Below are 26,379 nucleotides of genomic sequence, written 5' to 3'. Positions count from 1 at the left end.
AAGCATTTGTCTAGTATTGACATGGTCAAACCCATCCCTAATTACCAGATGTTGAGGTTTACGTTTTTTAGATAAGAACTTGGAGGGGAGAAAGATAACATTTTTTTCTCAATGGACTTTGGATAGTTATATTACCCATACTTTTTAAAATGGCACACATAAAACCTAAAATTGTTAAGTGCTAATGGAAAGATACAATAAAAGATCATTTCATCTATAAAATCAGGCCCTCATGGGGATACAGTTTATAAGGTTTGGAAGAAAACAATATAGTGAGAGTCCCTGAAATATTTCCTGAATGAGATGGTCCCCTGGACCCCCGACAACACTGTAATGATTTTCAGCTGTGAAAAATACGTAGTGTTGACAGGTATTGAGTACTTTTCTTGAGTGAGAGAGATTGTTTCTGAGAAATACATTTCAACCCTACATCTAAAGGGAAAATTGTGTAGCATCTGAAGGCCTCTTTTTGTAAATTTATTTTTGTTGTGGTAGGTTCTTTGTTGGAAGCCTGCTTTAGAAACTATGCAGTTATATCTGTCTCAGTCTTTTTTTTTTTTAAGCTTTTATTTATTTATTTGACAGACAGAGGTCACAAGTAGGCAGAGAGGCAGGCAGAGAGAGAGGGGGAAGCAGGCTCCCTGCAGAGCAGAGAGCCCGATGTGGGGCTTCATTCTACGACCCCAAGATCATGACCCAAGCCAACGGCAGAGGCTTAACGCACTGAGCCACCCAGACACCCCTGTATCTGTCTCAGTCTTATGTTTGTCCTTGTCTTAAACAAAGTCACAGAAAATTATAATTGGATGTTACGCCAGGACATTAATTTCAGCCCTAAATAAAACAACAAAAGAGGTTATCCTGTATATGCCATATCCACCGTGGACGGATGTTGCTTGTTGGCTCTACTAAGGGTCATAGGCAGCCTGTCACTGAAAGATCTTATGCTGTATCCCCTCAGAATCCTGAAGATTCGCAGGCAGGTAACGATCCTCACCTTCAGCCAGAAGAGCCAGAGCTGGTAAAGGTAATAACTTAACATGTATGTAAGGGGATGGAGAAGGGTCTCTTTTACTGCCCCTGGTTCTTAATGTTCCTAGTTCATTGCAAGTTTACAGTGAACACCATCTCGCTTGATAGGTGTGGTAACCCCAGGGCTGGTCCCATCCATTTGGCAGATTTCATTTCTGTCAGTGGTGGCAGCCCTAATGTGGCAGATGGTCACATTGTCATTGCTAATTGATGAAGTATTCTTTATGACATTCTCTGATTCTCGATTTGCATTGTGAGACTCAATGTCATTAAAGATACCAAGAATGGGCACCTGGGTGGATCGGTCTGTTAAGCATCTGCCTTTGCCCTGGTCATGATCCCAGGGTGTTGGGATCAAGCCTGGAATCTGGCTCCCTGCTCAGCCAGGAGTCCGTTTCTCCTTCTCCCTCTGCCCCCTCCCCTCCTGTCTCTCACACTCTGTCTCTCTCAAATAAATAAATAAACATAAGAAAAAATACAAAAACAAGAATGCATCAATGTGAGTGGAAACATTCTTAAGATGTGTTTAACTTAGTTTAGATTTTTTCTTTCATTATCATATGCTTGCTTTCTTATTTGTGAGTACAGAATCCACCCGACTTTTTCAAAAAATAACGAAGTCCGAAATTTATGAATTATTTAAGAAAAATTATCTAAAACTTATAAATAAGAAATAAGACAAAAAATTAATGTGTACCCTTTCAGTGTCATATTAGACATGTCTTATTTTAGCATTCTTTTTTCTGCTGTCAGTAGACACCTGTTTTTGTATCCACTTTGAACCAGATTTGTCAAGCAGCTGATCTCTGATTAATGACTTACATTAATCTTTGGCTTCTTTTGATTTTAGAATTGTGGGGTTTGAATTTTTTAAAAATTTTTTGTTGGAAGTCTAGTTGATGTACAAAGTTTATTAGTTTCAGTTGTCTAGCCTAGTGATCGGACGACTCTATACATTACACAGTGCTCACCGAAGTAGCTGTAGTTACCATCTGTTACCATAAAAAGTTGTGACAGTATTATTACCTGTACTCTCTATACTGTACTTTTCTTCTCTGTGACTTATTTATTTTATAACTGGAAGTTTGTACCTCCTAATCCCCTTCACCTCTTTCACTCTTTACCCTCCCCTCCTAGGAACCACTGGTTTGTTCTCTATATTTTGGAGCTTATTTCTGGTTTTTGTTTGTTCATTTTGTTTTGTTTTGTTTTTTTAGATTTCTTATGTAAGTGTAGTCATATGGTGTTTGTCTTTGATTTATTTCACTTAGTTTAATACCCTCTAGGTTCATCGGTGTTACAAGTGACAAAATTTTTTTCCTTTTTATGGCTGAATTGTGTATATATATCTCACATCTTTATCCATTTATCTTTTGGTAGACACTTGGATTCCTTCTGTATCTTAGCTATTGGAAATAATGCTACAATAATCATAAGGGTGCACATGTCTTTTTGAATTAGTGTTTTCATTTTCTTCGGGTAAGTAGCAGTGGAATTACTGGATCATATATGGTCATTCTATTTTTAATTTTTTGAGGAACCTCCATACTGTTCTATAGCTGCTGCACCTGCTTGCATCCCCACCCACAGTGCCCAAGTGGCCCCTTTTCTCAACACCCTTGCGAATTCTTGTTATTTTTTGTCTTTTTTATTTTAGCCATTCTGACAGCTGTATTTTGTCATCATGGTTTTGATTTGCATTTCTTTGGTAATTAATGATGTTAAGCATCCTTTCATGTGTCTGATGGCCATCTATATGTATGTCCTCTTTGATAAAATATCTGTTCAGGTCCCCTGCGGAATTTTAATTGGGTTACTTGGGGTTTTGCTGAGTTGTATGCATTTTTTATAGTTTGGATATTAACTCCTTATCAGATATATCGTTTGCAAATACCTTTTTCCATTTTTGTGTTGGTGGTTTCTTCCTCTGTGCAAAAGCTTTTAAGTTTGACATGGTCCCAGTTGTTTGCTTTTGCTTTTATTTCCCTTGCCTGAGGAGACAGATCCAGAAAACTGTTGCTAAGGCCAGTGTCCAGGAGTTTACTGTCCTTGTTTTCTTTTAGATGTTTTATGGTTTCAGGTCTTACATTTAGGTCTTTAATTCGTTGTTACCTTATTTTTGTGTGGGGTATAAGAAGGTTGTCCAGCTTCATTCTTTTCCATATAGCTGTCAAGCTTTCCCCACACCCGTTTATTGAAGAGACTGTCTTTTCCACATTTATCTTCTTACTTCCTCTCTTATAGATAATTATGGTTTTAAAAAAAAGAGTATGTTGAAGTTCAGCTCCTTTTTTTCCCCCCAGAATTATGTTTTTAAGTTTTTACATAATTACACTTTAGAATTTGGCTTTATTCTAAGAATATTTTATGGGAAACTGGGCTTTTCTTTTTGCTTTTGTGACAACATACATTCTGAGACTCTTACACATAATTTTTATATAGTCTTTTTGAAATTTAATACTGGGCCAATCCTTCTTAAATTTGTCCTTGAACATATGACAGTTTAGACTTAAAAATTTTTAAGGCGAAAATATTAATAGTTTCAGGCTTTGAACCATGAACTGTCGGAAAATACCATTATTTTCGACATGGTGAAAAATTCATGGGGTTTATTTTTGTTCTGACGGGGAGTCCTTGGGAGAAGGTTAATTCTGTCCGGCTCTTTCTTTCCTTTTTTTTTTTTTTTTTTTTAAATTTATTTGAGGGACAGAGATCACAAGTAGGCAGAGTGGCAGGCAGAGAGAGGAAGGAAAGCAGGCTCCCTGCTGGGCAGAGAGCTGGATGTGGGGCTCTATCCCAGGGCCCTTGAATCATGACCTGAGCGGAAAGCTGAGGCTTTAACCCACTGAGCCAGGCACCCCCCTGTCTGACTCTTTCTTAAATTCTGCATCCTGTTTATAAGTACTGAGCTTAGTTTTGTTTAATATTTTTTTTTAAGTAGGCTCCACGCCTACCATGGAGCCCAGTTTGAGGCTTGAACTCAAAACCCTGAGATCAAGATGTGAGCTGAGATCATGAGTCAGACATTTAACTGACTGAGCCACCCAGGTGCCCCTAGTTTTAATTTTAATTTGAGTAGAACCAGTATTTCGATGATACTTTTTAACATTTCTATAGCTCCAAGAAAGGCAGATAGACTTTTCTTAGGGCTTGTGTTGAAAGTGTTAATCAATTTGGGAAATATTCCTGTGTAAATACTGCGTTCTAGTAAGAAGAATATGGAATGTCCTCTCATTTATTTAAGTGTCCTTCAGTCTCTTTTAGTGATATTTTGTATTTTTAATGTATGGGTCTTGCACATCTTTTGTTAAATTCATTCCTAAGTGTTTTATTCTTTTTGTTCTTTTAAATGGATTTTTTTCTTAATTTCTTATTTGAAATGTTCAATGGTAATGTATAGGAACAGTTGACTTATGTATATTGATCTTGTGTCCTGAACCTTGCTAATCTAGTTTTTTTCATAGGAAAAGAGTTTTTGTTTGTTTGTATGTGCATGTGCATGAGTGTGAAATCCTTAGGGTTTTCTGTATGCAAGATAATACCATCTGTAAGCAGAGATTATGTCATTTCCAAATAGAAATTTACTTTTTCCTTTTGAGTCTGGATAACTTCTATTTCTTTTTCTTCTCAAGTTTTTCTTGCTTAAACATATAGTACAGTGTTGAATAGAAGTGAGGAGAGAGGACATCTTTGTGAAATTTGTAATCCCAGGGGGAACGCATATGGCCATTCACTGTTAAGTATGATGATAGATTCGTGCTTTCATAGATGGTCTTTATTGCGTTGATGAAGCTTGCTTCTATTTCTGGCTTGTTGGGTTTTGTCACATAATTTTTTGATTCTGTTAAGATAATTGTGTGGGTTTTGTTTTTTATTCTGCTAATATTATGTGTTATGTTGGTTGATTTTAAGATATTAAATGAATTTTGTATTCCTGGGGTAAATCACATTTGCCATGGCATATATTTTGTTTTCTTTGTTGCAGGATTCAAACTGAATCAGACTAAATTAATTCTGCCTGGTTCTTCCTTAAATTTTGCATCTGTCTTGTTTTATTAACACTGACCTCATAGAGTGAGTTGAGGTCAGTTTTTTGGAAGAGTTAGTGTAAGATTGGTATTAATTCTTCTTGAAATGTTTGTTGGAATTCAGGGAAGCCACTTGAACCTGGGCTTTTATTGTGGGAAGTTTAATTATTATAGACCTATTTGTATTTTCTCTGTCATCTTGAGTCAGTTCTTCTTGTAGTTTGTGTGTTTCTAGGAATCTGCCCATTTTATCTAGGTTTTCTAATTTGTTGGCATAGAGTTGTTCCTAGTATTCTCTTATAATCCTTTTTATTTCTGTAAGGTCAGTAGTAATGTCTCCTTTTTCATTCCTGATTTTAGCAGTTTGAATCTTATCTCTTCGTCTAGCTAAGGGTTTGTAATCTTTTCAAAGAACCAACTTATGCATTTGTTGATTTTCTCTCTCCTTTTTTATTCTCTATCTTGTTTATCTCCATTTAGATATTCATTATTTTCTTCTGCTTTAAAGAAAAATTTAGTTCCTTTTCTAGTTCCTTAAGGTATAAATTTATTTTGTATTAATTTTTAGTTTTAATTCCAATATAGTTACATACAGTGTTGTATTAGTTTCAGGTGTACAATATACTGACTAATTCAACAGATCTGTACATTACTCAGTGTTTATCGTGGTAAGTGTACTCTTAATCCGTATCACCCATTTCCTTCATCTCTCCACCCAGCTCACCCCTGGTAACCATCAGTTTGTTCTCTATAGTTAAAAATCTGTTTCTTGGTTTGTCTCTCTCTGTTTTCCTTTAATCATTTGTTTTGTTTCTTAAATTGCACATATGAGTGAAATCATATGATATTTGTCCTTCTCTGACTGACTTATTTCACCTAGGATTGTACTCTCTAGATCCATTTATGTTGTTATAAGTGGCAAGGTTTCATTTTTGATGAATGAATAATATTCCATTATGTATACACACATGTATATCACATCTTCTTTATCTATTCATCTATCGGTGGACAACTTGGGTTGCTTCCATAATTTGCCTGTTGTAAATAATGCTGCAGTAATCATAGGGGTGCATATATCTTTCCGAATTAGTTTTCATATTTTTAGATAAATAACCAGAAATACAATTCCTGGATCATAGGGTAGTTCTATTTTTAACTTTTTGAAGAAGCTCCATACTGTTTTCCACAGTGGCTGCACCAGGATGCATTCCCACCAATAGTGCTTGAGTGTTTCTTTTCTTCACAACTTCACCAGCAGTTCTTTTTGGATTTTTGATTTTAGCCATTCTAACAGGTGTGAGGTGGTATCTCATTGTAGTTTTGATTTGCATTTCCCTAATGAGTGATGTTGAGCATCTTTTCCTGTGTCTGTTGGCCAAATGTCTTCTTTAGAGAAATGTCTGTTAAAGTCTTCTTGTCCATTTTTTTTTTAATTTTAAAAGATTTTATTTATTTATTTGACAGAGAGAGAGATTACAAGTAGGTAGAGAGGCATAAGAGTGAGACGGGGGGAAGCAGGCTCTCTGCTGAGCAGAGAGCCCTATGTGAGGCTCGATCCCAGGATCCTGGGATCATGACCCGAGCTGAAGACAGAGGCTTTAACCTACTGAGCCACCCAGGCGCCCCTCTTGTCCATTTTTTGATTGGATTATTTGTGTTTTTATTGAGTTGTATCAGTTCTGTATATATTTTGAATACTAGTGCTTTATCGGATATGTCATTTGCAAATATCTTCTCCCATTCAATACATTGTTTTTGGATTGTTGGTTCTTTCCTTCTCTGTGCAGAAGCTTTTGGTTTTGAAGTAGTCCCAGTAGTTTATTTTTGCTTTTCTTTCCCTTGCCTCAGGAGACATATCTTAAAATTTTGCTATGGCTGTTGTCAGGAAATGACTATCCGTGTGGTCTTCTAGGATTTTTACGGTTTCAGTTCTCACATTTTGGCCTTTAGTACATTTTGAGTTTATTTTTTCTGTATGGTATAAGAAAGTCTTCCAGTTTCATTCATTTGCAGGTAGCTGTCCAGTTTTACCAATCCCTTTTGCTGAGGACACTGTCTTTCTTCCATTGTATATTCTTTCTTCTTTTGTTGAAGATTAGTTGACCATGTAATTATGGTTTTACATCTAGGTTTTCTATTCTGTTCCATTGATCTATGTGTCTGTATTTATGCCAGTCCTATAGTACTTTGGTTACTACAGCTTTGTAACATAATTTGAAGTCTGGAATTTTGATACCTTGTTCCACTTTTCTTTTTCAAGAGTTCTTTGGCTATTTAGGGTCTATTGTGGTTCCATACAAATTTTAGAATTGTTTGTTCTAGTTCTGTTAAAAATGCTGCTGGTATTTTCAATGGGGTTGCGTTTAATCTGTACATTGCTTTTGTTAGTATAGACATTTTAACAATGTTTGTTCTTACAGTCCATGAACATGGAATATCTTTCCATTTCTTTGTGTTGTCTTCAGTTTTTTTTCATCAGCATTTTATAGTTTTCAGAGTACGGGTCTGCATAGTACCTATTTCCATAAGGTATGAGTTTAGAGTGTTGATTTGATATCTTTCTTTTTTTAATGTAGGCATTCACAGCTATACATTTCCAACTACACACTTCTTAGACTGCATCTTCTTCCAACTACACACTTCTTGCACTTATCCCACAAGTTTTGATAGAACGGAATTCATTTTCATTTTTCTCAAATTATTTTCTAAATTCTATTGTGATTTTTTTCTTTGACTCGTTAGGTTTTTTTTTTTTTTTTTTAAAGATTTTGTTTATTTACTTGACAGAGATCACAAGTAAGCAGAGAAGCAGGCAGAGAGAGAGGAGGAAGCAGGCTCCCTGCTGAGCAGAGAGCCTGATGTGGGGCTCAATCCCAGGACCCTGGGATTATGACCTGAGCTAAATAACTAAGTTATTAGTTAAATAACTAAGAGTTATTTAATTCTTACGTGCTTTTGAATTTCCTAGTTTTTTTCTTATTGATTTGAAGTTTCATTTCATTGTAATCAGAAGTGATACTTTGTACGATTTCAGTCTTTTTAAATTTTGAGAGTTGCTTTTGTGTCCTAACATATGGTCAGTCTTGGAGAATATTCCACGTACACTTGAGAAGAATGTATGTTCCGCAATAACTGGATGCCTCCGTGTTCTACAGATGTCTGTTCAAGACGACTGTTTCCTTGTTGATCTTTTGACTTGTACTGTTTTTGGAAATGGGGCATTGAAGTCTATTGTTGGATAATGTTTTTGTTTCTTCAATTCAGTGAATTTTGTTTCTTGTTTTTTGAGATTCCTTTAAGGGAATATATGTTTAAATTTTTTATGTCTTACTAATAAATTAACCAGTTTATCATTACAAAATAGCTTTCTTTGCTTCTAATAACAATTTTTTAAAAAGGTTTTATTTATTTATTTAACAGAGAGTGAAAGATCACAAGTAGGCAGAGAGGCAGGCAAAGAAGGAGGGTGAAGCAGGCTCCCTGCCAGGCAGAGAGCCTGATGTGGGGCCCAATCTGAGGACCCCAAGATCATGACCTTAGCTGAAGGCAGAGTCTTTAACCCACTGAGCCACCCAGGCGCCCCACAAATAAATAAATCTTTGAAAAATAAAAAATAACAGAAAATAAGAAATGAAAAATTTACAAATGAAAATATGTTTATATTGTTATCTGTAGAGTTATGTTTACTATTTCTTTATGTGGACTTGTGTTACTGTCTAGTGTCCTTTCATTTTACCTGAAATGAATTTAGTGCAGGCCAGATGTGTTAGCAGTGAATTCTCTCATTTTTTATATATCAATTTTGAAGGATAATTTTTCTGGTTGTAGAATTCTTTGTTGACTTTTTTTCTTCCAGCATTCTGAATGTTGTAACACAGCCTTCTACTTTCACTGATTTCTGCTTAGAAATCAACTGACATCGTTACTGAAGATCCCTTGCACATAAGGAGTCCCTTCTGTTTTGCTTTTTTCAAGATTCTCTCCTAATCTTTTCATCAGTTTGACTATGACATATGTAGGCATGGGTCTCTGATTTTATCCTACTTTGTGTTCTTTGAGCTTCTTGTATGTACAGATTAATGTTCACCAAATTTGGGGAGTTGTTTTTTTTTTTGTTTTGTTTTTTTGTTTGTTTTTTTTTACAATGAGAGAGAGAGCGCATGAGAGGGGGACAGAGGGAGAGGGAGAAGCAGGCTCCCCACTGAGCAGGAAGCCCAATGCAGGACTCTATCCCAGGACCCTGGGATCACAATCTGAGCAGAAGGCAGATGTTCAACCCATTGAGCCTGTAGGTGCCCCAACCATTATTTATTTGAATATTTTTTCTGCCTCTTTTCCCCCTCTCCTTCATGGACTCCCATCATGCATATAATGGTATGCTCATTGTTCCACAAGTCTCTGAAGTTCTGTTTACTTTTTTCATTCTTTTTTGCTCTGTTCCTCAGTCTAAATAATGTCATTTTATCTTTTTTCAAGTTACCAATTCTCTCTCTCTCTCTCTCTCTCTCTCTCTTTTTTTTTTTAAAGATTTATTTGACAGAGAGATCACAAGTAGACAGAGAGGCAGGCAGAGAGGGAGAGAGAGAGAGTCTCTCTCTCTTTTTTTGCCTGCGTATTTTAGTCTGTTTGGGCTTCTATAGACAAAAGACTGGGTGGCTTATAGAGAATAGAAACCTATTCATCACAGTCGAAGGCTGGATGTCTGATGTCAGTGTGCCAGCATGTTCAGATGAAGGCTCTCTTCTGGGTCACAGTCTTCTCACTGTACTCTCACGTCGCAGAAGGAGCTAGGGATCTGTCTGGAGCTACTTTACTAAGGCATTACTTCCATTCATGAGGGTTCCACCTTCATGACTTAAGTATCTCCCAAAGGCCAGACTTCCTAATGTCATCACACTGGGCATTATGATTTTGACACATGAAAGTGGGGAAGGAGAAGGAGACACAAACGTTCACACTCTACTGCTGCTCAATTTGCTCTTTCCTTTCAGGAAACCTCTCTAGTGAATTTTTTATTTCAGTTATTATGTTTTTCAACTACAGAATTTCTATTTTGTGAGATACCATTTTCATAATTTCCTTTAATTCTTTAGATGAGTTTTTTAGATCTTTGGATATACTTTTAAAAAAGATTTTATTTATTTATTTGACAGAGAGAGAGATCACAAGTAGGCAGAGAGGCAGGCAGAGAGGGAGGAAGGGAAGCAGGCTCCCTGCTGAGCAGAGAGCCTGATGCGGGACTCGATCCCTGGACCCTGGGATCATGACCTGAGCCAAAGGCAGAGGCTTTAACCCACTGAGCCACCCAGGTTCCCCTGAGTATACTTTTAATATTCATTTAATATCTTTATTTGGTAAGTATAATTTCTTGGCTTCCTTAAGGACATTTTCCGTTGACTTTTTTTAAAGCTTGGCCCATGCTTTCTTGTTTCTTTTGTATCTTTTTTTTTTTTTTAAAGATTTTATTTATTTGACAGACAGAGATCACAAGTAGGCAGAGAAGCAAGCAGAGAGGAGGAAGCAGGTTCCCTGCTGAGCAGAGAGCCTGATGTGGGGCTCGATCCCAGGACCCTGGGATCATGACCTTAGCCGAAGGCAGAGGCTTTAACCCAGTGAGCCACCCAGGTGCCCCAGTTTCTTTGTATTTTATAATTCTTATTCAAAACACATATTTTTTAAAAAAATTATTTGACAGAGAGTGACATCACAAGTAGGAAGAGAGGCAGGCAGAGAGAGAGAGAGAGGGGAGGAAGCCGACTCTCTGCTAAGCAGAGAGCCCAATGTAGGGCTCAATCCCAGAACCCTGCGATCATCACCTGAGCTGAAGGCATAGGCCTTAACCCACTGAGCCACCCAGGTGTCCCTCAAAACACATATTTAAATAAAATGATGCAGCAACTCTAGAAATCAGATTCTCTGGTCCCCAGGGTTTGTTGTTGCTGCTGCTGCTGCTACACTGTTCTGTTTTGTGACTTTTCTGGACTAATTCAGTAAAGTTTGTATTCTTTGTCATGTGCAGTCTTTGAAATATCTGCTTGGTTGACATAGTAATTAATGACTGAACACAGATTTCCTTAAACGTCTTAAACCAGCAAGTCTTCTAGCACTTGTCAGAAGATTTTTGTATGTGCTGGGCATACCTTCTCTTCCTAGTCTTAAGTAGGAGTTTACAACTCTTGCTTTCACAAAACCTCAGGGTAAGCCAAAGGTGAGAGCTAAGGGCCTTCCTAATTTGGGGCTTAGCTCTTGGTGGGAAAAGAAAATAAAGCCCAGTAAGTTCATTACACTTTGAGTGACATGTGAAGTGTTTAACAGTAAAGTTTATGTACTGTCATTCTCTCCCATATTAGCTATCGTTTATTATTAGCAGAATGAAAAGTTTGTTTCATGGACTTTCAGGTACAAATAAATAAAGGGGTTAAACAGTTGACAAGTATACAGATCTATACAGTGGTAAAACACCCCAGAGGAAATCTGTTTCTTCTGATATAGAGCGAATCATAGACAAATAAAATCTAACTTGAGGCTTTTGGCTAATCAGCTAATCAGGATCTTTAGTTTATTAGATCATAGAGTTAGGGATTATGAGTTTGAATTCTGAAGTCAAACTGCCTGAATTTGAATCTAGACTTTACCTTTATGAGAACTTGGACAAGATATGGAACCTTTTCATGCTTCACTTTTCTTATTAGCACCTTTGTTATTGGAAGATTTAGTCATTATATAACAAGGCCTTAGATCAGTACCTGACAAATATTATGCACTGTATCTATACAAAAGAAGAGAGAGTGGTTTCATGAATCCCTTTGTACCTAATGCTTGTGTTCAACAATGATCAGCCACTGGATAATCATATTTCATTTGTAATCTTACCCTCTCTCATTAATTATTTTTAAGCATATACGTTATATAATTTCATCAACAAATATCTTGTCATATATTTTTAACATGTCTTTTAATGTTAAGTATATTACCATGGTTTCAGCGAAAAATCAGCAAAAAGCCTTAATATTTTCAAATGTTGACTTGGTATTTGTTTCCCTGGTTGATTCATATGTTATGATTGGTTAATATTGTCTCCTAGGTCACTTTTAGGCTAGAATTTCCCGCTTCCCTCTTTTTTCTCCTTGTAATAATTTGTTGAAGAAACCCACGTTATTTGTGCTTTCTTTGTACTGTTATTTGTACTTACTTATGTACTTACATATGGCTATTGAGCACCTGAAATGTAACTAGTCCAAATTGGGATGCCCTGTAAATTTAAAATGCGTGTCATGGGGCACCTGGGTGGCTCAGTGGCACCTGGGAGCCTCTGCCTTCAGCTCTGGTCATGATCTCACGGTCCTGGGATTGAGCTCCACATCGGGCTCTTTGCACAGTGGGGAGCCTGCTTCCCTCTCTCTCTCTCTGCCTGCCTCTCTGCCTACTTGTGATCTTTCTCTGTCGAATAAAAAAAAATCTTAAAAAAATAAAAATAAAAATAAATAAAATGTGTGTCATATTTCAAAGTCTTAGTACCAAAGATAGTGTCTCATTAATAATTTTTACTTTGTGTGTTGAGATTATAATATTGCATATATATTAGGCTGAGTAATATTGAAAATTTCAGTTGTTTTCCTTTTATTTTAATGGGTCTGCTAGAAACCTTAAATTATGTATGTGACTTGCAATACATTTCTATTGGACAGTATACTCCTATTGGACAGTATTGATTTAGCATTTCATACAACATGGATTTTATTGATTGTTAAATAAGGGTTACTTAAGATGTTTCTCTGTCCCCGGATATTGTTAGTTGGATCTGGAGGCTTAATCAGATTCTGATATGATTGTTTTCAAAATGTTTTTGGCAGATACCTGGTATATACCCCCAGAAGGCACATAATGCCTAGTTGAGGCCTCTTTGGTATATTAGCAGTCACTGATGACCCTTTAATTTATTAGAGCTTGCAAAATGATGATATTTGAATTTTCTTTGTTCCTTTTCATGTATTAGCTGGAAACCTTCCATAAAGAGAAATCTCTCCTCACCAACTGTGTGATCACAATTGATTACTATGCAAGCCATAAATATTTTCCATAAGAAATGGACAAAAGGTTAATTCTATTTATCAGTTTCCAGGCATCCTCCAAAAATATTGAGTATTTTTATAGTAGTATATGGAATCGTGAATTTAAATGTGTTTTTGAAACCCATTATATTTATTATCCTCACTGATATTAAAATTATCCCATTATTATTAAGTAGTGGGAGTCTCTTCAAGTTTCTCCTGCATCTTAGATATGATCTTAGTAGTCTTTGATAGCTGCCTTGCCTTTGGTATCACAGAATGTTCCCGGCCTTTGTTCCTTTTAGTGATAAGTAATATTTAGAGGCCACATTCTAGCTTGTATCATGTTACCTTATTAGTTATTGTTTGTATTTTTAGGCCTTTTCCATGGATGAAACTAAGAAATATATTTTATTTTCTTCCTTAAAACTAAAATAATTCATGAGTTTATACTGATACTTCCAATTCAAATTTGGATCTATGGAGTTATTACATCATCTCACCAATATCATATATCTTCTTTCTATCATGCTAATTTTATTGGTTCTCATTGGCGTCAATATACTAATTTGCTTTAGCGAACACTATGCACACAGCAGTTACAAAATAGCCTTTTCTTCACTACCACCAATAGTATGATTATTTATTGAAAACATAGTTTTTGATAATTTTTATGTTCTTGTGAGGGAAAAAAAGTAAAACCTGTTTAATCTTATTTGACCTTATGACGTTGCTTTCAATAAGTAAATATTAAATGTGGTAAGACTTGACTTGTGTACTAGTATTGTAATTTTTCAAGTTAAAAGTGTCCCTAAAGGCCACTTCCTATGTTCGATTTTTCCCAGTAAGTGAGGCAAAGCAATTCTAAGACCTTCCATAAACATCTAGCCATCTAAAATGGAGAGGTGAATCCTTCTGCCTATACAAACAAGCTAGCTGTTAGAGGGTGGTCGGAGTATGCTACTCGTAGGATTTCAGAGGGTTTTCAAACTGAAATCTCAATGTTCTCAGTATGAAAAACCTGAGATCAGATGCTTATGTAAGGAAAGTGCTATTCACCCAGTAAACCCAAAAAACTGAATGGATAATGCTGGCCATATTTTATCTTTCTGACATTTCCTTGGGAATCTACAAGAACCTCCCCTTCCCCCCCCCCCCACCAATAAGACCATTTAAGTGTGTGTTAAGCAACTACAGAATACTAAAAAAGTTTGGCCAAAACCAAAAACAAAACAAAACAAAACAGTTTTTGCTTTTTGCCGTTCTTTTTCTTCTCGGGATATATTTCACAAAGGATATATAAAAAATTGTTGTTTTAAAGACACTTAAAATATTTCATCTTTGATGAATGTCTGTGCTTCAAACTGGTTTCATTTTCCTTTTAATTTTTGGAGATTTTAATTTTTTTCATAATACACTGACATGGTCTACAAAACAAGAAATATTCAAAAGAGTCTAGCTTCTAATTCCAGTCCTCTGCACTCTCTCTGTTCCCTTCTTCTTCTAACAGGTAACCACTAAAAAAATTTTATGGCTCATTCTTGCATTTTTTTATACAAGCACATGTATAATTCATATCCTGACCAAAGAAGTTCTCCACAGTGCCCATGATTTCTTATTTTTTTTTCTTGCTCAAAGACAGAGCTTATGATATTCTGTATCTACAATCTGAATGATAAACTGTATGTTTTATTAAGTCATATTATGTAGATTTGGTACTGAGGAAGAGCAGATAGTATAGATATCTAAGCCAGAGTTTTGAGGGAAAAAGGATGATTTGGGTAGAAACTACTAGCTGTTATCAGATGTTAGGACTTTCTAGGGAAGGAGGAAACCATGCTGTTTTACTCCAGATAATATAGTAAGACCAATATTTCAAAATTAGAGAAAGCCAGATTTTAATTAGTCTGAAAAGAAAATCCTGCTTCAAGTCAAACTCAGGAAATCGAATGGGCTTCGTCTTGTGGTTTTAAGTTCTTATCGCTGGAGAGATTCCCTCAGGCTCTGAGGGTTGAACTGGTTGACTTCAGTGGTCATTTGGTGATTCTGATTTCTGGAGTATTCCTCCAGTTTTATATGTATCATTCTGCCCAACAGGTCTCCCTGTGTAGTGCCTGGGTGATCACAGTGTATTTATTTTAGGATCCCGTGACGTTTAAAGATGTGGCTATAGACTTCACGTTAGAAGAGTGGAGGTTGATGGACCCTTCACAGAGGAACCTACACAAGGATGTGATGCTAGAGAATTATAGGAATCTTGTCTCCCTGGGTAAGAATAACTTCCAGTTCCCATACCTACCCACTTGATCAGGTATGCTGAAGATACAGAGCCTCTAAAGTACTTAACTGAACTGGGGTTAGAGTTTAGGCATTAAAATCTCATATTAGGGGGATATTGTTGGGATCATGCTATCCCTTGCTCTTAATTAAGTGGTCCACCCATTGTAGAGTAAGAAATACATATTTCATTGGCATCTTGGGAGGTTGTTGACAGCTCCCCAGATTTAAGACTGAAGTTTTTTCTGATCATTTTTTATAAATGGGAGTTATCAGTACCTCCAGAAAGAAAGGAACAGATGTGTTCGTTTTCTTTCCAAATGCAGATTATTCCCATGATCTATAATCCCAGAAAACCTAGGATCATAGTGTTGGGCTCCTTTGTAATCATCTGTAACACCACCATACAATAGAATGTTCTGTGTCTGTGCTGTCCAGTATGAGAGGTACTAGATATTTGGGGCTACTGAGAACTTGAAATCTGGCTAGTCCAATGGAATAACTGAATTTTAAATTTTATATAGTTTTAACTAACTTAAATTTAAATAGCCACCTGTGGCTGTTGACAACTGTATTGGGCAGTGCATCTCTAGAACTTTCCATAATAACTACTCTGCACTGAAGATTAAGAGCTGAGACTAAATTTGGCAGTAGTTCTTACTCCTAGACACAGTCAAGTCCTATTCCTTTTTCTCTGAACAGGGCTTGCAGTTTCCAAACCAGACATGATATCTCATTTGGAGGCTGGAAAAGGACCATGGGTGGTAGTGAGAGAAATTGCAAGAACCCCCTACCCAGGTGAGTGCATGAGAACCAGGAGGACTGGATTTCTTTCAAGTTCATGGGTTATGGATGGAGCAGAACCTCTGAAATATTTTGGGCAGTATCCTTGCTCAAAACGATCTCAGAAGAAAAGAGTCTCTCCCTCCCGTGCTCACTTTCCTTTTCCCTGTCCTGTTGGTCTCCTCTCTACTTTTGATTCCCATCCTACTTTACTATCTTGAGGACATGATCTTCGTAATTAGTCCTTCATTCAGACATGCAGGAAGCACCCTTTTCAGTTCTGTCTCTTAAGTTAACTCTAACTTTACACTTTTCTCATTTGTTTAACCATTTTCTGACATCTCTTCCTTCATTACTTTTCCTGAAAACGCTTTCCTAAGGGTCCCCACTCTTTCCGTTTAAGCCAGACCTACTTACTCATTATTTAACTTTCTTCACCTGTAAGCCTGCTGCAATTCTGGGGGCACGCTCCTCTTCTCCTCCAGATTCTTTGCTAATTGAAAATACAAACAAGGAACCAGTGGAAAGTCAAAAATACAGTATTTATGTATTTAATGAATATTTATTGGATATCTGTATTCTGCGTAGTGGGTTAGTTACTAGTTCTAGAGCAATGAGTAAGATGGACCAGGTCCCTGCCATCATGAAGATTAAATTTTGAGAAATTAACAAGTATAGAAATAAAAAGAAGCTAAATAATGGCTGTAAGTCTTCATTTATGAGATAAATTGGGGGGTATAAAAGAGTGACTGGGATGGGGATGAGGGTGCCTCCTCCCTGGTCAAGGAAGGCTTTTGAGGGGCGACATCTGCCTTGAAGATTCAGAAGCAACCAGCCAAGGGAAGGGGAAAGAAGCATTCCAGGCAAAGGACTGGACACAGAAAAGAATGAGGGGCGTCTGGGTGGCTCAGTCATTGGGCCTCTGCCTTCGGAGAGGCATGATCATGATCCCAGGGTCCTGGGATCAAGCCCCATGTCAGGCTCCCTGCTCAGCAAAAAGCCTGCTTCTCCCTCTCCCACTCCCTCTGCTTGTGTTCCCCCTCTTGCTGTGTCTCTCTCTGTCAAATAAATAAAATCTTTTTTAAAAAGTAAAGGAATGAAATGTGTTCTCAAAATGAAAAGGAGGCTGCTATGAATGAAGCCTAAGTAAGCAGGAGACTGCGTAGACAACCGCCTGCCTACTCAGAGCTTTGTAGGTGATAGTAACCATTTGGATTTTAATCAAAGCAAGTTGTGAAGGCATTGAAGGACTTTAATCAAGGATTTTTCGGAAGTAACTGTGTGTGTGGAAATCGAGCTTGAGGACATTAAACCAGGTAATGAGGTTGTTACGATAGTCTAGGCAGAGATTGTATCTTGGGTTAAGCTGATAGTGGAGATGGAATCCACGAGTTGGATTCTAGTTCCCTTGAGAATTTTATCGTGATGCCATCGGTAACTCAGTAGGTATTACACATATTCTTTTCATGTATCAATATTACAGATTTTTTTAGTCAAGTATAATTAACATAGTTTAAATGAGTTTCAGGTATACAATGTAATGATTCAGTAATTCCCCTTCACCTATTTCACCTATTCCCCACCTGCCTCCCCTCTGCTGGCCACCAGTTTGTTCTCTGTATTCGAGAGTCTGGGGTTTTCTTTAATCTCTTTTTTCATTGTTCATTGTTTTGTTTCCTGTATTAAACTCTGACTGACTTATTTCACTTAGCATAATACCCTCTAGGTCCATCTATGTTGTTGCAAATGGCAAGATTTCATTCTTTATCGTAGCCAAGTAATATTCTATTGTATGTACACACCACATCGCCTTTATCCATTCCTCTGTCAGTGGACACTTGGGTGGCTTCCATAGCTTGACTATTGTAAAAAATGCTGCAGTAAAAGAGTGAATGAAAAGTAGACATTAGAGATAGTTTAGATGACTCTTTAGAGAAGATACCCCCCACCACCATGAAGAGGGAAAGAGAAATGGGGCAGTAGCTACAGGAAAGTACGGAATGAAGAACAAAACTCTTTTGTCTTATATTTGAGATGGGAGTTTTTATGGCATATTTGAGTGCTGATAAGAATAATGCCATAGTAGAGAGGGCGAAATTGATGTTGCAAGACCAAGATGGGACTCAGTGAAGAATGAAAACTAAAGTGTGTGAGAAGGTTAAAGTGCATAAACTCAAGAAAGGAAAAGGAGGGTTTTACCATTTATAGGCAGAGGCCGCCTCTTTGGTTGTAACACTTGGAAGGATGGAGAAGGCAGGTGCAGATGATAGGTCAACCCGTGATAGGAAGATCAAGGCATTCTATTATAATAGATTCTGAATTGATAGAAAAATAAGAAGCAAGACCATCAGCTTATGGTGAGGAGTAAAGAAAGAGCTGTGAGAGAGGGAACGATAGATATTTTAAGACACATAGATTTCATTAGGGAAGCCATGTTGGCCTGATGCTTTTATTATGGAAGGTATTTATAGCTTCTATTCCTTCTGTAGTTATAGAAATATTGATATGTCTTGGTTCTTTTTGTTTCAGTTTAATAAGTCATGTTTATCTGGCAATGGATCCATTTTATCTAAAATTTAAATTTATTGGCATATTATCTTCTCTTAAATGTAGGTATGGATCTAAAGTGATGTCTCCCTTTTCATTCCTGACATTAATTTTTTGTTTCTTTGTTTTCTCTCTTTTATCAAGGTCGTGCCTAGGGTTTAATCAATCTTATTTGGCTTTTAAAGAATCTTTTTTGTATGTTTGACTTCTATTATCATTACTTTCTTCTCTTTATTGTTTTTAACCTTTTTAGCATTTAATTGGCTGATCTTGTCTAAGTTCTGAGTTGGATACTTGTATCATTGATTTTCAGACATTCTTTTTTTTATAACTTATTTAAGGCTATCTAGATCACATCCCAAAAAAGACAAAAAAAAATTAACAAGTAAAAACCCATATGTCACACCTTTTTTAGATTAGCAACTTCATAATTACTGAATTTAAAGCATTTGATAATTTCCATTGTGATGTCTTAGTCCTTCAAGTTATTCAGAAATATTTTTCTTAATGTTGTACCATCTGGGGATTTTTTGGTAATTTTGCTACCTTAATTTTTCCTGTGATCAGAGATACTGTGTATGAATTCAGTCTTTACAAATTTATTAAAATTTTCTTCACCACATGGACAATTTTGAGAACATTTTGTGTGCACTTGGAAAATGAGTAGTCTGTAGGTATTAAGTGCAGTTTTAGATACAAGTTTTTGTTTTAAATTTTATTCATTTGTTTTTTGAGAGAGCACATGAATGGGGAGGAACAGAGGGCGGAGGCAGGAAAAGGGGGAAAGAATCCCAAGCAGACTCTGCGCCAACTGTGGCTCCTAATCAGTCTCACGACCCTGAGATCAGGACCTGAGCTGACACCGAGAGTCAGAGGCTTGGCTGCCTGAGCCACGCAGGCACCCCAGCGATATCAAATTATTTATGTTGCTAAAATCTATGTACTTACGGATTGTCAGCTTTATCTGTCAGGTACTGAGAGAGATTTTTAATGTTTCCCAGTAAGACTGTAGATTTCTCTGTTTCTTATTTTAGTTACTTTAATTTTTGGTTTATGTATTTTATGGCAGTGTTATTAGGCAAATACAAAGTTACAACTGTTCTTTCAGTTAAATTGGACCTTTTATTCTTCTGAAGTGTCTTCTCTATCTCTATAATGGTTTTTGCCTTAAAGTCTATTTTGTCTCATACTCACATCACAGTAGCATCTTTCTTTCAGTTATTGTGTATATGGTGCCTCATTTTAATTCTTTCACTGTTATCTTTTGTATATCCTTGTATTTTGTTTCTCTTATAAGTAGCATATTAGATTTTTGTTTTAACCAGATTTTGTTTTTAAGGCAGATGGTACAAAATTACCTCTAAATAACCTGAGGGAATGTCCATATCTTTTGGAGTATTTAGTTTATATTTACGTAATGCAATTACATAGTGTTTAAATCTGTCATCTGACTATGAAAGTCTCTTTCCTGTTCTATATTCTCTTTTTCCCCATTTATGCCTTCAGGTTCATTAACTTTTATTTTTCTTTTTCCTCCCTAATCACTTGGTAATTATAAATTTCTAGAATTATTTTTGTGGTGGTTAACTTAGAGATTAAAGCATGCATCAGTGATTCATTTTAGATTTTCTCTCTTAGATTAGATTTTCTCTCTTACCAAACAACACAGGGATCTTAGAATAACTTACTTAACCTAATTTCTATGTTGTTCAAATTATGTATTTTAATCCTGTTTATATGTCAAATCTCATAAGACTATGTTCTATGCAGTCAGTATTCATTTAGATTTACCTATAATTTTGCCTATACTTTCTCTTTTTATTTTTCCTCATTTCTAAACTTATATACCTGTGATTATTTTTCTTCTGCTTAAAGAATACCCTCTAATCTTTAATTTTATTCACCTGCCAGTATCATATTCCCTCCATTTTTCTTTTTATCTTCATTTAATCTTCATTTTTGGATGATATTTTTGGTAAGTTTAGACTTCTAGGTTTGTGTTGAATTCTTATGGGCATGAATGGGGAGGAACAGAGGGCGGAGGTATTATGAAGGTATCATTCCATTTTTTTTCTGTCTTATATCATACCTGTTGACAAGTAAACCATCTGTTTAATTCAGGACTCAGCAAACCTTTTCTGTAAAAGGTAAGACAATAGATATTTTAGGCATTTGGGGAATATGATAGCTCTGTTGCAACTACACCATTTAGCAATTAAAAGCACAAAAGCACCCAAAGACAAAGTGTTAACCAAGGAATATGGTTATATTCCACTAAAATCTTATTTATGGACACTGAAATTTGAAATTCATATAATTTAAATGATTCATAATATATTATATTTCCTTTGTATTTCTCCTACATGGGATTCATTTGGCTTCTAATATCTATGGCTTGATATTTTTTAAATGTTTTGGAAAATGCTTTGGTGTTAATGTCTTTGAATTTGATTTCATCTCATTCTGTCTCACTCACCTTTCTAGTCTTCTGGGACATCTGTGATCGACCTTTTCACACTATCCTCTATGTCTCTATAATTTTTTAAAATAATTTTTTCAAGTTTTTCATCATGCTGTACTTCAATATGCATATTGTCTATTGACCTATTTTCCATTTTGTTAACACGCTCATGTGTCATATCTACTGTGCTTTTAGTCTTTGAGTTCTTATTGTCCAGTTCTAGAATTGCCAGTTGATTCTTATTTTAAACTTTCCAATTATTTGGTGAAATTATGGGTCTTGTCTTATTTTCTTAAATGTATAATCATGATTATTTTAAGTTTATGTCTGAAACCTCAATTGTCTGGATACCTTTTAAATCTGTTTGTATCATCTGTTTTTTTCTCTTGACTTTTTTCTTTTCTCTCTCTCTCTTTTTTTAAATATTTATTTGAGAGAGAAAGAGAATGGGGGTGGGGAGGGAGAGAGAGAGACTTAAGCAGACTCTTTGGCTCACCAAAGAGCCCAGTGCAGGGCTTGATCTCACAACCCTCCAAGCCGAAACCAGGAGTTGGACACTCACCAACTGCAGCACCCAGGTGCCCCTCTCTTGACTTTATTGTCGAGAGACTTGACATGTCAAGAGAAACAAGACTTTTATCTTCTTATATATTTATTATTTTTCATTATCAAGCATTGATATGAGAACCTGTAAAAATAGTTTGAAGTTCTGGATTGTGTAACCTTTTTTCCATAGAGAATTGTTTGCTTTGGTGGGCTGCTAGGGTAAAGGCTGTAACCATCCCCAGTTACCTTAATTGAATTAGACATTTAAGTGAACTGGGTTCTAGGGTTCTCCTCTTTGGTGTCTTTGAATTCAAATCTTTGTCCTTTTTATTTTTTTAAGGTTTTATTTTTAAGTAATCTCTGCACCCAACATGGGGCTCAATCTTAAAACCCTGAGATCAAGAGTTGCACTGTCTACCAACTGAGCCAGCCAGGCGCCCTCAAATCTTGGTCTTTTTAAAAAAGGTTACACTGTGGGATGGTCGTCTTAAAACTTGCTTGTATATACAATTTAAAAGTTTACTCTTTTCGAAAAATTTATTTATCTGAGGGAGACTGAACATGCGTGCGTGCACACGTGGGGGAAGGGGCAGAGGGAGAGAATCCTCAGGCAGACCCTCTGCTGAGTGTGGAGCCCATTGCAAGGCTCAGTCTCACAATCCATGAGATCATGACCTGAGCCAAACCAAGAGTTGGACACTCACCAACTGAGCCACCCACATGCCCCAATATTTTACCTTTTTTTAAAGGATTTATTTGAGAGTGAACACAAGCAGAAGCAGGAGAGGGAGAGAGAATCTAAAGCAAACTCCACACAGCACAGAGCCCAACCTGGGGCTCGATCTCACAATTCTGAGATCACAACCTGAGCTTAAATTAAGAGCTGGACACTTAACTAACTGTGCCACCCCGGCCCCCCAATAGTTTACTTTTAGAACAGTTTTATACTTTCTGTTTTTTTAAGTAGGCTCCACATTGAATGCAGCGTGGGGCTTGAACTCACAACCCTGAGAAAACCCGAGCTGAGATCAAGAGTCAGTACAGAGCCACTCAGGTGCTCTGTATTTTTATACTTCTTTTAAATTTCTAGTTAATTTTCAGGCAATTATTTCTAAATGTTTAAAAAATAATTAAATCAAAACCTTTTGTGGATAGTGGAATGCTTCATGGCTTTAAAATTCAGTGTGTAAGTTGTTTTTATCCAGTTTTTTTTGGACAGGCTTTTAGGCATGATCTTAAGACATAAGAAGGTTGCAAAACTACCCTTCATAATTATTATCACTGTTTGAAATAATAATAACTATAAACATTAATTTTGACTAATTTACTGTTCAGCCTACTTTCTGAAAAATCAAAGTGCTGTTTTCCATTAACATTTTATTAAAAACTACATAAAAAGAGGGGCACCTGGGTGGCTCAGTGGGTTAAAGCCTCTGCCTTCGGCTCGGGTCATGATCCCAGGGTCCTGGGATCGAGCCCCACATCGGGCTCTCTGCTCGGCGGGGAGCCTGCTTCCTCCTCTCTCTCTCTCTGCCTGCCTCTCTGTCTACTTGTAATCTCTGTCTGTCAAATAAACAAATAAAATCTAAAAAAAAAAAAAAAAAGCTAGCAAATGAGTGAGAATAAATAGAAAGTATGGTTGGGAGCAACGTCTGGTTTGTAGAGTAAATGGGAATCAAAAAAATAATGACAACCTATGAAGAATGGTCTGGGAAAAAAAAAGTTTATTATAAAGGGGATGAAAAGAGAAGGATTTGAGATACCTAGATTCTAGGAGGGTTACCATGAATGAATTTTTTTTGTAGGGGAAAAGTGAATTTGCTGCTATGGTTCTTGGCTCAACTGGCCTCCTTCAAACATATGTCTTTCTTCTTAAAAACAAGGCCAGTTTGCAAGCAGTTAAAACTTTACATTCATTATCAGCTAAGGTTTCCATTTTATTTTTTTGTTTACTGAGATCTTCCTAAGTTCAGAAATAGGAGTCATTTGATTTATCTTTTTCTTTCCCCAGAGTTGGAGACCAAACCTGCAACCAAGAATGCTGTATCAACAGAGGATGTTTCTGAAGATGTATCACAAGAGACCATAATAGATAAACTCACAGAGAATGGTCTATGGAACTCAAGAATGGGAGGATTATGGAAATGGAGTGAAAGGAAATTAAAATTGCAAAACAGTCAGGAAAATCATTTGAATCAAAAAATAGTTACTCACAAGAAAATTCCCTCTGGTCAAAGAAGATTTAGATTTGGATCTCTTCTTTTTCCTGAAGCAGGCATTATCACAGAAGAACCCCACAGCAAATGTCAAACACATGAGAATTTCACTGAGAATTTAGATTTGATTACAGATACCCATCTGGGGAAGAAACTTTGCAAGGATACAGAAGGCAGCAAAGCCATAAGGCCTACTTCAGAACTTACCATAGGGGACAAGTACAATAATAAAGAAAAGCCCTATAAATGTAGTACATGTGAAAAGTCCTTTCGTTATAGGTCATTGCTCATTCAACATCAGAGAACTCACACTAAAGAAAAACCTTATGAATGTAATGAATGTGGGAAAATGTTTAGCCAGCCTTCATATCTCAGTCAACATAAAAAAATTCACACAGGAGAAAAACCCTATAAATGCAATGAATGTGGAAAGGCCTTCATTGCTTCTTCATCACTTATGGTACATCAGAGAATTCATACTAAGGAGAAACCTTATCAGTGCAATGTCTGTGGAAAGTCTTTTAGCCAGTGTGCTCGCCTTAATCAACACCAGAGAATTCAAACCGGAGAGAAACCTTATAAATGTAGTGAATGTGGGAAAGCATTCAGTGATAAATCAAAACTTGCAAGACATCTGGAAACTCACAATAGAGAGAAACCCTACAAATGTAATGATTGTGGGAAAGCCTTTAGGAATAAGTCATATCTTAGTGTACATCAGAAAACCCATACTGAAGAGAAACCATATAAATGCAATGAATGTGGGAAATCTTTCAAGAATACCACAATTTTTAATGTCCATCAGAGAATTCATACTGGAGAGAAACCCTTTAGATGTAATGAATGTGGGAAAGCCTACAGAAGTAATTCAAGCCTTATTGTACATATAAGAACTCATACTGGGGAAAAACCCTATGAATGTAATGAATGTGGGAAAGCATTCAATCGTATAGCAAATTTCACAGAACATCAAAGAATTCATACAGGAGAAAAACCCTATAAATGTAATGAATGTGGGAAAGCATTCATTAATTATTCATGCCTTACTGTACACCACAGAATGCATACAGGAGAGAAACCTTATAAATGTAATGAATGTGGAAAGGCCTTCATGCGTTCTTCATCCCTAATTATACATCAGAGGATTCATACTGAAGAGAAACCTTACCTATGTAATGAGTGTGGGGAATCTTTCAGAATAAAATCACACCTAACTGTACATCAGAGGATTCATACTGGAGAGAAACCATATAAGTGCACCGACTGTGAGAGGGCATTTACCAAAATGGTAAATCTCAAAGAGCATCAGAAAATTCATACTGGAGTGAAACCTTATAAATGCTGTGATTGTGAAAAGTCGTTCAGGACTAAGTCATATCTTATTGTACATCAAAGGACCCATACTGGAGAAAAACCATATAAGTGTACTGAATGTGAGAAAGCTTTCACTAATACGTCACAACTTACTGTACATCAAAGAAGGCACACTGGAGAAAAACCCTATAAATGTAATGAGTGTGGGAAGGTTTTCACAAGTAACTCAGGCTTTAATACCCATCAAAGAACACATACTGGAGAGAAACCATTTAAGTGTAATGACTGTGGGAAAGCATTTAGCCAGATGGTACATGTCACAGAACATCAGAAAATCCATAGCGGAGAGAAACCCTATAAATGTGATGTCTGTGGAAAAGCCTTTAGGAGAGGTTCATACCTTACAGTGCATTGGCGAACACATACTGGAGAAAAACCCTATACATGTAAGGAATGTGGAAAAGGTTGTATCACTCTATCGCAGCTAACTCTCCATCAGAGAATTCATACTGGGGAAAGGCCCTATAAATGTGAGGAATGTGGAAAAGCCTTCAGAACCAACTCGGACTTTACTGTACATCTGAGGAAGCATACTGGAGAAAAACCCTATAAATGTAATGAGTGTGGGAAAGCCTTTAGGAGTAGCTCCAGCCTTACTGTACATCAAAGAATCCATCAAAGAGAAACTCAGCTAATATAAAGATTAATAAAGCATTCATCCAGATGCTGGCACCACAAGAGGAATCCAGCTGTGTCTTTTATGGACAATTCACCAGAGAAAATACACACTTAAGAGATACTTTAGAGGGGCTGTCTGGGTGGCTCAGTTGGCTAAGCATCTACCTTCACTCAGGTCATGATTCTGGGCTCTGGGGATCGAGCCCCACATCAGGCTCCCTGCTCAGCAGGGAGTCTGCTTCTCCCTCTGCCCCTCCCCCTGCTCTTGCTCTCTCATGCTCTCTCTCAAATAAAGTCTTTTAAAAAGAGAGAGGTACTTTAGAAACATAAGAATGTGTTAAAGCATACCATCATATTAAATCTTAGAAGTTCTAAGAAAATTCACAATAGAGAAAAATAATGGACAAATGAAAATATTCATCCAGATTTCATACTGTACTCAACAA

The 26,379-nt window shown here is 36.6% G+C and overlaps 1 protein-coding gene across 10 annotated transcripts in view; it reads left to right on the top strand.

Annotated features, from left to right (window-relative positions):
- LOC122906784 (zinc finger protein 624) overlaps positions 1-26,133 on the top strand; it is a 40,937-nt gene extending 14,804 nt beyond the window's left edge. For 4 of the 10 annotated variants that reach the window (XM_044249153.1, XM_044249152.1, XM_044249154.1 and 1 more), the window contains 4 exons: positions 962-1,027; positions 15,254-15,380; positions 16,091-16,186; positions 23,737-26,133. In XM_044249153.1, the coding sequence (XP_044105088.1) occupies positions 962-1,027; positions 15,254-15,380; positions 16,091-16,186; positions 23,737-25,955 (2,508 nt within the window). In that variant the 3' untranslated portion in view covers positions 25,956-26,133. Of the gene's footprint in view, positions 1-961; positions 1,028-15,208; positions 15,381-16,090; positions 16,187-23,736 lie in introns of those variants that run through there. The other 6 variants (XM_044249158.1, XM_044249155.1, XM_044249156.1 and 3 more) reach the window with 6 other exon arrangements.
- The last annotated feature ends 246 nt before the right edge of the window (positions 26,134-26,379 follow it).

Source organism: Neovison vison, chromosome 5 (assembly GCF_020171115.1).
Source record: "Neovison vison isolate M4711 chromosome 5, ASM_NN_V1, whole genome shotgun sequence".
Lineage (NCBI taxonomy): Eukaryota > Metazoa > Chordata > Mammalia > Carnivora > Mustelidae > Neogale > Neogale vison.
Note: the sequence above shows the minus strand (reverse complement) of the source record. Positions and strands in the feature narration are given on the sequence as shown.